General features: G+C 39.2%; 1 protein-coding gene across 2 annotated transcripts in view; it reads left to right on the top strand.

Annotated features, from left to right (window-relative positions):
• The window catches only part of lrrc24 (leucine rich repeat containing 24), a 37,334-nt gene extending 34,777 nt beyond the window's left edge, over nucleotides 1-2,557 (top strand). For both annotated transcript variants that reach the window (XM_078934116.1, XM_011486568.4), the window contains exon 5: nucleotides 732-2,557. In XM_078934116.1, the coding sequence (XP_078790242.1) occupies nucleotides 732-1,975 (1,244 nt within the window). In that variant the 3' untranslated portion in view covers nucleotides 1,976-2,557. The remainder of the gene's footprint in view (nucleotides 1-731) is intronic.
• Nucleotides 2,558-13,915: the final 11,358 nt, after the last annotated feature.

Raw genomic sequence — 13,915 nt, 5'->3', positions numbered from 1 at the left:
AAAACGTTTATGCCCTCGCGGGCCACATAAAATGACACGAGGCTCACATTTGGCCCCCGGGCCTTGAGTTTGACACATGTGCCTTACATGTTTTACGTACCTTACACTCAGATGAAGACGGAAGACATACGTCGAAACATGTAAGGTATGTGAAAAAACACAACTGTGTCTGATGATAGAAGAACCGAAGATGTCAGTTTGTGTTGCCATTGTATGTGGTGTCCAACGGCCACTTGCACATCACCTGCACACCCCTGTGCGCAGCACCTCACTAATGACTAGAGTGCGGCATAGTACGACAGCACGGTGCTTTGCCTCATAAATGCATGTTACTTACATTAGCATTACAAGTTCTTCACGATACATCTACCATATGCACGACAATAGTACCTTCCATTTTCAAGATGCCCCTTAAGGTGGACGTACAAACCTCAAGAGAACTGTCAAACACACCTGTGCTAATCTTAAAGGACAGCCCCTCCACTCTACAACCCAATGGCCTGGACAACCCACCTGCAGCACTTGAACTGGTGCAAATGACTAAGGTCAAACATGCAGACAGGCTATTTGTTTGCCTTGGTATTGTGCCTTAGTTCCAATAGAAGTCACACAAAGTTTACTCTCCTCTGTTCATGACCTTCACGCTGGAAAGTGTCCAAGAAGCGGTCTGATTTAGCATTTTGAAAACATTAGATTGCAAACATCCTTTTCTGCTCCTGTTTCTCTGTTAGAGAACCCGTGGCGCTGTGACTGCGCTCTCGCCTGGCTACGAACCTGGATCAGCGAAGACGGACAGCGTCTGTTGAGTTCTGCAGAGCAGCGAAGGTTGATGTGCTCCGAGCCGCCCCGTCTCTCCCACCTTAGCCTGGCAGAGGTGGCTCCCAACAGTTTGGTGTGTATCCCCCCTGTGGTGCAGCTGGAGCCCAGCCACCTGACCGTGCGACTCGGAGAGAGCCTCAGAGTCTCCTGCCAGGCATCAGGATACCCTCAGCCTCTGGTAACTTGGAAGAAATCTGCTCACGGTAGGGCCCAGCTATCACCTCGGGGGCTGTTCCAAGAGCTCGGACCCAGTGGGGACCTTTTTAGATCTGGAGCAGGTGGAGTGGTGACAGCTCTGCCCAGCAGCGGAGGACTCAAGGTGGGAGGTATTGGAGGAATCAATGGGGTTGTGCGTGGGACTGAGGAAGGTGCTGAAAGGGACAGTTTTGATTCAGACATGGGCAGTGGAATGCTGTTCCTCAGCAATGTGACTGTAGCGCATGCTGGCCGCTATGAATGTGAGGCATGGAACCCAGGAGGTGTGGCAAAGGTTACTTTCCACCTTGCTGTCAACATGTCTTCCTCCTACACATCCCAGTACTGGCCTCGTTTGAACACTCACTCATTCGTTTCCTCTTCATCAAGCTCTTTTTATCAGCCAGACGTTCTTGACGTTAGCCAGGAGCCTTTGTATGAGCAGGACAGCATGGACTTCACCGCTCTAGGCCCAGCCACACAGACTGCCATTGCTATTGGCATCTCCTTGCTGGCGCTTACCGCTGTTCTCCTCCTCATTATGATCTACACTCGGCATCAGCAGTATAGCAAAGAAGAGAGCGGCTCGTACTGCGCAAACAAAGAGGAGAGCATCCTCTATGTAAATGACTACTCTGACGGACCCACCACCTTCGCGCAGCTCGAGGAGTACCGAGATGACCACGGTCACGAGATGTACGTACTCAACCGGGCCAAGCCGGTCGTGGGTTCCAATGTATCCAGATGTTCCATGATGAGCGGTTTCATCCAGCAGAAGGGCATGAAGGAAGCTCTCCTTGACCATGAAATGGTGCAGACATTAACCAGATCAGGAGGAGCAGGGCTTCGCAGAAACCCGGCGGACGGAGGAGAAGGGCCTTTGACGACGGATCCAGAGGAGCTCTTTCTCAACCAGAGTCTCCTCTTTGGATCACAGGTTGCCTATGAGATCCACTGTTAAGATACCTGTAAAATATGCCTACACGCTAAAAAAAAATGTTTGTGGACTTTGACAAAATCATTTTGGTGAAGTGATTTCAAGCATTTGATCATTATCAAGCCATTAAAACAGGAGACTGGAGCGATTGTTGGTGGGAGATGGGGGCTATGGTCACACACAGTTTGCCAGGGATCCCCAATGACTTTATGTCATTAAAAAGGCTCGATGGACTGAAAAGTGGTCATTACAGGGATAATTACTTGTGATCCATACTTTTTGGTCCCCATATAAACCCTTTAAGTATCAGTATTACACCATTTCAAACTAATCTCAACTGCGCAAGAAGCAATGGATACTGATGGTTGACTATTTTGTACAAATTTTTTTTTTTAGTTTAAGCTGTTTTAGTTTAGTTTTGTGTAAATACAATGAAGCCACTTTTCACTGTGAAGTGTAGCTGTTTTATGGACCTTCATGCAGATTAGAGTTCCATTATTTCTACAAGTGAAACTGCATTATCCTTTCCATTTGCCTGACTTGGCATAGTGATGGTAGTGAGGGTAATGGGGATGGAGGGTTGATTAAAAAAGTTCAGTCTGACAATTATTTTTTTGTGTGTTTAATGGCGTTGAAGTTTCATTTATTTATTTTTTTGTCACAGATGGAGGAACAGAGGTGCAAAACACAGTGACACCACAAAGACGCAAAACGAGTCAATAAAACACCCATTTACATATTCATTTGTATCTTCAAAAGACCAAGAAAGAACTAAAAAGACTTTAACTTTTGAAAGAATCAACAACAGAACAAAGAACAAACGGGGTTTGAAGTAAACACTTCATTTGCAATTACAGTCTCAGAGATTTTAATCCATGGCCTCCTAACTTGAACATCATTGGGAAGCCATTTGGGAAAAAATGTTGGAATTAGAAGTTGTGGATTTTGAACACCATGGCGAGCTTGCAAAAGTAGCGTTTTTCTGTTGCTTGCACATTTCTTACCAGAATATTGTGAAAATTTAATACATGAATTGTTAGACTCAAGCTGAAAAAAACGATGTAACATACGATATGATCATATTAGGAATGTGGGCGTGGTTAACAAAAAAAAATTGTTGCAAAGCGAATTCAAAAATGTACTTTTGCCGATTCTTTTAAAATTTACATAGATCTGTTTGTCACTCCCGGGTGACCAAACCCTAAAGTGGTTGCTGTGGAGATAAAACCAACAGAGAAGCCACCTTTTTGAAAAAAAAGGCTTTTTTTTCATGAATTTGTCACATGACTAGGGCATTAGTGGGTCACGTGGGTGGGGGGAGGGTAACTCCTGTGGGGCATGCCACTCATGGTTATAATACTTTTTGTTGAATATGTTGTCTAAAAAAATATATTTGTTTGGTTTCAACACTCTTTTTAAACCGAAGCTCATAAACTCATCTGTTCTGATATGAGGAATCATATTTGGATTCTTCAGACTGCAACAGCCATGAAAACCTTTACTCCTTAATTTCTATACAATAAAAGACCTCCAAAACAGATCCTCTCTTTCTTTTTATTAAGGTGACAATGGTACAGGTACGTTTGATAGTACAGGTACATTTGATGTACTTGCTGTTTTTTAACCTTTACCTCTCACTTCTCTGTTCTTTGGCCATGACACACAGCAGTTCAGAGTGTTTACGCACACTTTGGTTTTTCCATGCAGGTCATTATTTGAAATTCACAGCACATCAAGTTTTTTAAAAATGTTTTCTTCCTTTGTTGCCTTGCAGACAGTGGGATCAGGAGTGCTATCAGTGGCATTCTTAGACTAAAATGGACAAGTATTATTGAAAATACTTTTTCTTAAGCCAAGTAACACTGTGACCGGCAGCGATATTGCATGTGACTCCAACTTTGCAGTTTTCTTTTGTTTTGTTTTTTTGAAAAGCTCCTCCGCCTGGTTTCCATTAGGTGCAGTCAAAATATATTTTCTTTCTCAGAAGACACAAGCATGTTTGCTCCAATGTGGTAAAAATCAAAGAATGCCCGATTGGTATCTATTTCAGGGATTTTAAATATACAAATGACAATGTGGTCAAAGGTGCTTAAAAATGTTTAAAACAATTCCAAATGTCCTAATTTTTTTTAAAGCTAAAAACATTGTTACTGACACATTTATAACTACTAACCATAGCTAAAGTGCTAGCATCAAGCTAAATAAATAAATGTTAGCTAGGCAAGTCAGGGAGTCTTTTTTAAACATTTGCAAAAAACTTAAGTAAATAAGAAAAGAATTTCAAGATAGAATTAAAATCTAAAAGACTAATGATTTAATGCCTAAAATAATTCAGTATGGAATTTTCTTCAATAACTATACCGTTTTTATGGAAGAAGATTAGGCCCATGGAGAATGAGGGGAAAAAAAGCATGGAAAGTTTTGACTTTAATCTACGAATTCTGACTTTTTCTCAGAATTTTGACTTTAATCTCAGAATTTTGACTTTAACCTCAGAAATATGAACTACGGAGGCCTATGAGCTACTTCCTTCAGTTAGCTTTAACAGCACTGTGGAGTCATACATGCCGAGTGGAACTAACAAAAATGTCCTCTTTTACTTTCTTGTTGCGTGCTTGAAGCTTACCAGAGGAGTCCCCTGTGTTGACATAAGAACAAAAGGTGAGTACAAGAGAGATTTATTTAATTGGAATTTGTCAATAAAAGGGCTAAAAATGCTCGCATTTCCTACTGTTACCAGACCTCAAATGTCTTTTAAAAGTGTATGTTTGCTGTTGAAATATCAGGGTAAACATCTGTGACTGACAGTGTCATAAAGTTTCAAGATGTGTTTCTGAGGGAAAAAAAAGTCAGAATTCTGAGATTAAAGTCAAAATTGTCCATGCTCTTTTTTTCTCTTTCTCCTTGGCCCTAATACTCTTCCGTAAAAAACAGAAAACACAATTAACTTTTCTTTGTAGTCAAGTTAAACCATAAGACCACTATAAAACATGTAGGAAAATATTTGTTTACACCTCTACTCAGAGATTTGGTCACAGTGTCTGTTTTTTTCTATTATCCAGGAAATTATCTCTGACCATAAAATTCTTCAAGAAAGCTCTTTTTTTAATACCAAATTTCAAGTTTAAAAAGGGTCAGTTTGACCCAAATACTGCACAGCGATCAAAATGACTGTTGATTGTCAAGATTTATTCAGCAATAAAGCTATTTTTCTAAGTCTTTAGTAAAAAAAAATTGAATAAAAAATAAAATAAAATAATAATAAGTCAGTTTTAAAAATGTTCTAATATAATCAAAATATAGGTTCAGGCATTTTATGTCCAGTATGTAAAACTATAAAATTATCACTGTGCTGAATTTTAACAGTGATAAGTCTAGCATCTCCTTTTTCTGTTACCCCGAATGGTCTGTCTCCGGTGCATCCCTGCTGCGTGGTGTGAGGAGTCCATCTCTCTCGTATGTATTATGTGTGTATGTGTGATACGTTTATATATATATATATATATATATATATATATATATATATATATATATATATATATATATATATATATATATATATATATATATATATTGAATGCTAAAATTTGTGCTCTTGGGTTGATAAAAGAAGAAAGGACAGATACGATTAAGAGAGTTTTCAAAATTGGATCATGTTTAAACAGACATCACATTACAATGTTTTTATTTTTTTTATCGATTTTTCTTATATTTGAGTGACTGTTAAAAAAAAGTGTTATCCAAACTGTAACAAAAGAGCAAAAAGGCATTTAACTTGCACAAAACTTACAGAAAACCTCCATCACAGCTGACTGGATTACACAGTTTATCAGACACATAGAATGCGAAATACTCTTTTCTTTCCAGTTGTCCCATGCAGCAAATGGATTTCTTTTGTGTCTGCTATAATATAATTTTCAGACTATGTTATTACAAGCCCAACAAAGCCCAGCTTACAATGGTTGTCATGGGCACAATGGATTTGATATATTGGTAAGCAGGCCACTGCTGCCATCACCGTTGGTCCTTTTTTCTTTTTCTTTTTCCCCGTCCCGCTCGCAGCAGGTGAGCAGAAATGTAGGACCACATGGGGGACTGCTATATCAGCCTGCAAAAAAAAAAAAAAAAGAATAAAAACACACACACACACAAACCTGCTTTAAAGAAAATCCATTTTGTCCAAAACTTCTGTCACTGCTGCACCACACTGCTTTCACCCTTTTCCAGACATTTTTAAATCATTTTCAGAGATTACTCCCACAAGCGTGCAATGTGACAGACACAAAATGATGCCAAAATGCCAAAATTATTATTGCTGTAATCTGGAAGTTGGGTTTTAAATTGAGCACCCAGGAGAAGCAGCTGAGCTGGTATTTTGTGTTTATTATTAATTTATTGCTGCAGGATTATGGAAGGGGAAGTCTGCATGATACACATTTTTTTCAGCGTAATGTAAAGCATTAAAAATAATTACCACTCCTGGAAATACTGAAAGGTTTGGGTTAGTTTTTTTTTAGATATTTTTTTGAAGATACAATTAGTTAATTATGACTTGTAATTAAAAAATCGAATTAATCTGTTTTTAATTTAACCTAATGTTTGTCATGAAAAGCCACATTTTAAGGTAGTTTGTTTGTTTTTTAACCATGAACAAATAAACAAAACAAAAAAAACATTAGGTACAGAGAGCTGTAATTTATAGGGTCTATATCCTGTTTAAGCAAAATTTTCTGAGCTTTTAAGTGTATGATAAACAACCCCAAAGCGGTATTTTAATCTATTCACGCATTTCTGAGTATTCCACTAAAAGCTTGCTCTCTGAGAACCAGCCCATCCCAATCAACAAAAACAAGTGGATTCTCACATTGTGACCTCACAAAGTGAGGACCAGCCCCTACCAGGAAGAGTCTGCAATGCCAGCACCGCCCCCAGGCTGACACACACCCACTAGTGATCAGCTTAACACTTTCCTTTTATCCCTTGTGCTATCTTAGGCACATTAACATTGGTAGTGGGTCATCTAGACCCACTAGACAGTGAGCTGTACCTTTTTTTTTCAATGATTTGGAATCTTCACTGGTGTCCATGGATTACATGAAATCTTTCCACCTTTATCCACCTTTGTCATGGTAGGGAGAACACGTCATTGTAAGGGTGGGGTCATCTAAGATAACACAAGGGTTAACCCGGTTCCTCTTTATTTTTTTATTTTCATAAGTGACCATGGTATAAGCAGGATAATGCCCTTCCAGGTGTCTGTTATCAGAAATGAATTAACTTTCCAGAAGGTAACAGTCTGAGGGAATCAGGCCCCTGTTTTCCATTAATTCTGATAACTGAGACCTCATCAGGTATTGTCGCTTACATAATATGCAATAGGTATTGATAAAAAAAATTTGAGTAACGGGATAAATACTTGTTCATAATTGATTAATCACCATTAACCCCTGTTTCTCAGTAGAAGCCACAATTTAGAGTATTAAAATTGAACAAATCTACCAAAAAAAAGAGGAAGAAAATAGCTCACGGTACAAGATATTCACTGGAAAATAAATCACCTCTTTTTTTTTCTAACAGAATTTTATTTTGCGGTTCTGATGTCAGGTGGGGAAGATGCAGCAAAGGATTGATGTTGCACCTTTTTTTTCCCCCCCGTTTCTTTTTAAGTATCTGTTTTTCATCTCTCTTAGAACTTGTTCAAACAAGAACAGCAACATTTTTTGTGAGCTGGAAAATAAAAATGGGGCTTGTGTTTTGTATGTCTGTACCACATCAAGTTTCACTCACTGAAAATCAGAAGCTCCCCAAATGCTTTTTGAAAAACTAATTATGCTTTAACATTTAAACTGTATTTCACAATGTGGATCTGTAACATTTACTCTAATTTTCATTTCATTAAGCCCTGAAACGCTCAGTGCACCAATAGATACACATATGAGGTTGATATATCATTATAATATTCTTGATTATCTTCATTCTGTCTGTAATAAAGTGCAGTTTAGCCTAAAATTCCAAGATTTATCTCAGGCCTTTTAATTGAAAGCATAAATAAACAGCTTTTCCGGCAGTGGATTGGACAATTACATGCTGTAAAATCCCTTATTTAATGAATGCAACAACTATGACGTTATAAAATACATAAATATCTGGGAAAGAATGTGTCTTTTCTTGTGATTTCTCTACAGAATTGTAGGAATTTGCAGCAACAACAGTAAAACTCCATGTTCCCCACACAAAAAGGCTGAAAACTCAGTTCAGATTCAAATACGCTGCTTTGCCTCATGAAATTTGCAAGAAGGGTTACTTTCAAGATGAAGTCATGTTTTCTTAATGTGCTCCCAGGACCTTTTAACACCTCCAGGGTGGTAGTTAAAATCGCCCAAAAAATGCACATTTCTTGTTCAATTTTTCTTTCTCTCTTTCTTGTTTTCTCTAATTCAATAACTGTGGTTTTCAATTCTGGTCCTTGAGGAGCCCTCCTCTGAATTTTTATTTATTATGCTGCTCCAACAAATCGTCATTCATGGTGAGCCGCTGTTATTTAGCTCTCACCAGCAGCTCTTTAAATTGGGTTCGTGTCTGGATGTTGACTATAGGTCGTGTTAAAACCTCTTCCTTTATTTTTCAGTTATTCTTAGGAAGGTTTGGCTATTGTTTTTTGTTGTTTTGTTTTTTTTGCAGGATGGTCCCCTTGTGACCCCATTTTAGCAGCTAATAGTTGGCCCCACATTTGAATGTTTGACAAGAGTTGTGCAGCATTTTCAGGCCCAGTCAATGCAATAAATGACATCACCCATTGGATGCCAAACGGAAACACGGAAGCACGAAGTCAATTCAACAGGGGGCTAAAAATGGATGAAAAAGTTTTACATTTTGAACATTTGAAATTTCGGTATTTTTTGACAATTGGCTCTTTACATGAATTCGGTTTTGAGCTGTTGAAAATATTTGGTGGGTTGAGGATTACACAGTTTACGCCTGTTTACGTCGTTTACATGGAATTGCAATGTAAATTTTACGCAATCCAGCGTGATTTTTATTATTGGAACGTGGTTTTAACCCTTGTGCTATCCTATGGGGTCCAGATGACCCGATCCTTACATTGATGTTTTCTCCCTAGCATCACAAAGGTGGATAAAGCTGAAGAGGATTTCATGTAATCCATGGACACCAGTGAAGATCACAAATCATTGAAAAAAAAAGGTTTAGCAGACTGTCTAGTGGGTAAAGATGACCCAACTCCCAATGTTAAATTGCCTAGGATAGCACAAGGATTAACGCAGTACATTTGTGATACATCTTTGAAAATTTCACATAAATACCACAACTTTTCTCATTTTTCTCACTAATCTTCATGTATGACCAGTTTTCATGCGTGCAATGTGCACAAAATGTATGTAGTGGCTGTGTGACACGGGCTAAAGATGGGAAATGCATAAAGGGAGTTTTGTTGAGTCCACCCGTGGGTCTGCCAAATGGCCAATTAACCCTTGTGCTATCTTAGATGACCCCACCCTAACATTGACATGTTCTCCCTACCATGACAAAGGTGGATAAAGGTGGAAAGATTTCATGGAATCCATGGACACCAGTGAAGATCACAAATCATTGAAGAAAAAAGGTTCAGAGCACTGTCTAGTGGGTCTAGATGACCCACTACCAATGTTAAATTGCCTAGGATAGCACAAAGGTTAAACTAAATGCATTCATCTAAGGAACACATTCTGCCTGATAAAATAAATAAATAACATAAAACATTCAACCCTAACACCATTTTCGTGAGCAGAAATGAATACAAAAAACCGTTCAATTCCGGTATTCTTTGGTGTGTCTTTCTTTGCAGTAGCTGTCACCCATCAGAGCTGTTTGCTGTCACTTAATGAGTGTCGCCTGATTGGTCTAAAAGCCACCGACTCGCGGCGGACAGCGGCCGTTTACTTTTTGAACAGTTTGGCCCTTTTTAAGTAAAGAAGCTGTTTAGGAACCCGTGGTTTTGTAATAGTTCTGATCCCGTCGTTGTTTTGTGTGATGTCCGTCCTTCTTTGTCTGATATGCTTTAGTCACAGCCGCTCACAGGGGTGGATGCAGGACGTGTGCCGGTGTGGGTACCGGATGTTCTCGGGTTGCCGGATGTTCTCGGGGTCCTTCGGGGTCCTTCGACCAATGATGACGTCACACTATTTGATTGGCTGTAAGTTGCCACGACCAATGAGTTAACGTCGCTAAGTTTTTTTAAAAACTTTATTGACAATTGCGGTATCATACATTAACAATGACATTAACGTTAACAACGAACAATAACGATGTAATCAATATTGCCTCGAAGATCAGTCACCATTGCCAAATATAACATATTGACATAGAAAATAAAGAATAGAGGGGAAAAAAAGAAACAATGAACATAACACACAAATAAATAAAAACATAAGTAAAATAAAATAAAGGAACATAGAAAAAATCTAAGTAGTCTAATACTAGTTAAGTTAGGGGTACTCGTGAAGTTTTTATTTCTGAACAAAACTAAGCAATTTCAAGCCATTCTTCTTTTTCATATAATGAAGTGATTGAAAGCAAAAACAGAGCTCTTTATGAAATGTTATAAAAGTGGTTTGGTCTTCAAAACTTGACCTCACCAAGATGGCGGTGCTCTCCTCCCATGAGGAACCACGTGATGTCTCCTCTAGTGATATAACTCATTGGAAGGACCCTGAAGGACCCCGTGAACATCCGGCAACCTGAGAACATCCGGTACCTATACCGGCAAAAAACTGGCAAACTTTGGCCCGCCTGAAATTTTAAGATTGTGAGCTTGTCTACCTTTTTCTCCAACCACCATCGGCTGAAGCTGCAGCTACCTGGCAAATTCTTTGAAGTACGACAAGCAGCAGCCCAGCAGATGTTGATTCTTTTTTTTTTTTTCCCTCTCCATTATGAAACATCTTCAGTTAAGGATTAATGTTGTTGGCATGGTTTCTTACTTGCTTGGAAAAGGGAAAAATATTTGAAGAAAAAATAAAGGGAAAGCCTGGTGAATTACCATGCAATTGAAGCATTTATAATGGAATAAATTAAAAGGTTGTTTTAAAACAAGAATGGAATCAAAAGGAGGAGCTGGATTGGAAAAAAAAGGTTAAAAAAAATCAAGATCAGAATGTTTAAACAACAGAATAAAACTGAATGAGGGAAAGAGGTTGCAAACAACTCTATTTCTGCAAAAAGGAAAAGACCAGGGGCCTCATTTATAAACGTTGCGTACGCACAAAAGAAGGCGTACGCCACTCTCTACGCATAGGTTGAGATTTATAAAAAGCAAACTTGACGGGAAACTGTGCGGTCCTCCACGCAAGCTCTGACCCAGGCGTACGCACAAAAACGGGTGAAATGAGAAATGGCGACACCGTCGGAAGATTGAAGAAACACGTGAAAGTGACAGTGTGTGCCAAATCGTGCTGGCATGTGCTGTGCTACACAATGTGGCACAGCTTAAAAACGTGCCTCTACCCCCTGGCGCTGATTGCTGAGTTGGCCCCGACCCTGAACCCCATCCCCACGCATTTGAGCCATTTGCTGCTGCTGTGCGCCAGCGTTTGGAAGTGATGCGTCGCTTATAAAGAAAAAGAGGTGTGGAAAATATTATTTATTTAAGAATTCCCTCATCGTGCAGTTTATTTCAGTCAGGGCGATCTTGATTTCGCCCAACTCCTTGGCCACCTCTCTGATTGAACTACTGACTTCCCTCTGCATTTCAAGGACTGCATCGGTGAGGACACGTCCACTGCTGGAGGGTTGAGAGCCGCGTGCCGTGGAGACGCTGGGTCCAGACGGCTGCTCAGCTGCAGCATCGTAACCACTGGCCCCGCTGGAACACCCAGCAACTAAAATAAAATTGTTCTATATTAATAATCTGTAATTGTGTAGCCTGCATACATGTGACTTGACTGCATTCATTTGAATTATTTCTCTTACCTGTGTCAGCCTGACCCTGGCGCGTCGGCGTCCCCTCCGTCTCAGTCAGGTGACTGAGGCGGAGGGGGACGCCGATAAGGGGGACTTAATAGGGATTCCCCAATAATAGCGGCCAGTTTCTCATCAAGAGGGGTCAGCTCCGGTCCCCCCACCCCCACCCCCCCACGTGGCGGACACACTCTGCCGATGCAGCGTTAGACGTTTTTTTGCCTCGACTTTGATGTCCGATCATTTCTTTCATTTCTTTTTTATTTCGGCCACGTCCGAGGTTGTGAGGCTACAGCATTTACGGCGTCTGCCACCGTTTGCCGCTCACGTGCCTTTTTGGCATTAGTAATGCCCACACTGTTCCCTCCAAACAACGTTGTATCCTCTTTTTCACCTCGCCAACGATAACTTCTACTTCACATTGAGTGAAGTTACGTTTTTTTGATTTCCTCTCTGTGTTTGCCATGATTTAGCAAGCCATGAATATTAATTTGTGGGCGTTTCACGGACTATTTATGGGCAACTATGGGCGTGTCATGAGGCCGCAAAAGCTGCGCAGCATTTAGAATTGGTTGTGATTTATTAAGAGAAAGATGCGTAGGATGTGCGTGCGCACGGTTTTATAACTCCGAATATTTCTGTGCGTACGCACATCCTATGTTTCATCCGTACGCCACTTCTGACGCAAATCCTACGCAAAGTTTTATAAATGAGGCCCCAGGACTGTGGTGAAATCATTGCACTGATGTGCACAAACATGAAACTACAGGTAAACACAGATGGAGTGAGCCATCACACAGCCGAGCATTGCCCCAAGCTGTACACTCAAAGGAAGCTCTGACTGAAAATTGAACGATTACTTTGAGACGATTCCAGGAAAAATAAACACAACATGAAACACACCTCTTTGTTGCACTGCCAAATATTTCAGCTTTTATGCACAGTTATTTACATTTTACCTTGTGTTGTTTACATAAATGACAAGTTACATTTTCTGTCCACCAAAGCTCTGAACTGATTTTGTTTTATGTCTTTGCAAAATATACACCGCAAACTATTTGATTTGTGTGAAAGATTTAAAACCCATTTTACCGAGTTCTAAGTTGTCTTAACTTCTCTTTGCTCTATATCTTTTCAACCTTTACTAAAATTCTGCACATTTGAGAATTTTCTTTCCAATTAAGAGCTAGGAGCTAAGGAAATAAGGACATTATTGTCAAAATTAATTAAAAAATAAAATTTGCTCCATAATCTCGACGAACAAAACTCAATTAAGGATATTATTTTAAAGTTCAATAACTGTAGGCCGACATTCATTGTCATTATTTATGGAACAGAAATGTATATATACGGTTTAAGAATAAGAGCTAGTTTTGGACTTTATGAAGATTTACTAAAATGGTAAACGTGTAGGCCTACTAAGATCATTTTGTTCACATTTTGTTCTAAAATGAGTAATTTCCACTTTTTACACATAATGTTAAATAATTGTTAATAATTGGTGGTCGACGATACAATTTATAGTAGACTTTGGTTCATTTTGAACGATTCATTGTGATTTATTGACCTCAATTTGATCCAGGACATCTTCAGTCAAACGTTCAACCAGTTTGGGTACTGAACAGTGCAGCTGAAGAGGTTTTTTTTTTATTTTGCATGATAACCAAGTGTAAATTAAATGTGTACAAACAAACAAGTAAACAAGAATTAATGGCAAATTCATTCACATTTTCCTTTCATAAAGTTCTGCCCAGCGTTGTTTTTTCACATCAGAATAATACAAACAGAACATTACTGGAACCTTCTACCAGACTGGGTAGTCACACGTCTTTGTAAAGTTCAAGTTATTCCACACATTGGACTGGATTGATCATTTTTTCCTGACATACATGGCTGACGGTTGTTTTACGTTTTAGTCAAATAAACCTAATGGATCTTAATTCCAATGGTATTTTCCAACATCAATATAATCTATACATTTTAGTTTAAAACAAATATTTTAACGGTGTA

This window comes from Oryzias latipes, chromosome 17 (assembly GCF_053564925.1).
Source record: "Oryzias latipes strain Hd-rR chromosome 17, Olatipes_Hd-rR_3.1".
Taxonomy (NCBI): domain Eukaryota; kingdom Metazoa; phylum Chordata; class Actinopteri; order Beloniformes; family Adrianichthyidae; genus Oryzias; species Oryzias latipes.
Note: the sequence above shows the minus strand (reverse complement) of the source record. Positions and strands in the feature narration are given on the sequence as shown.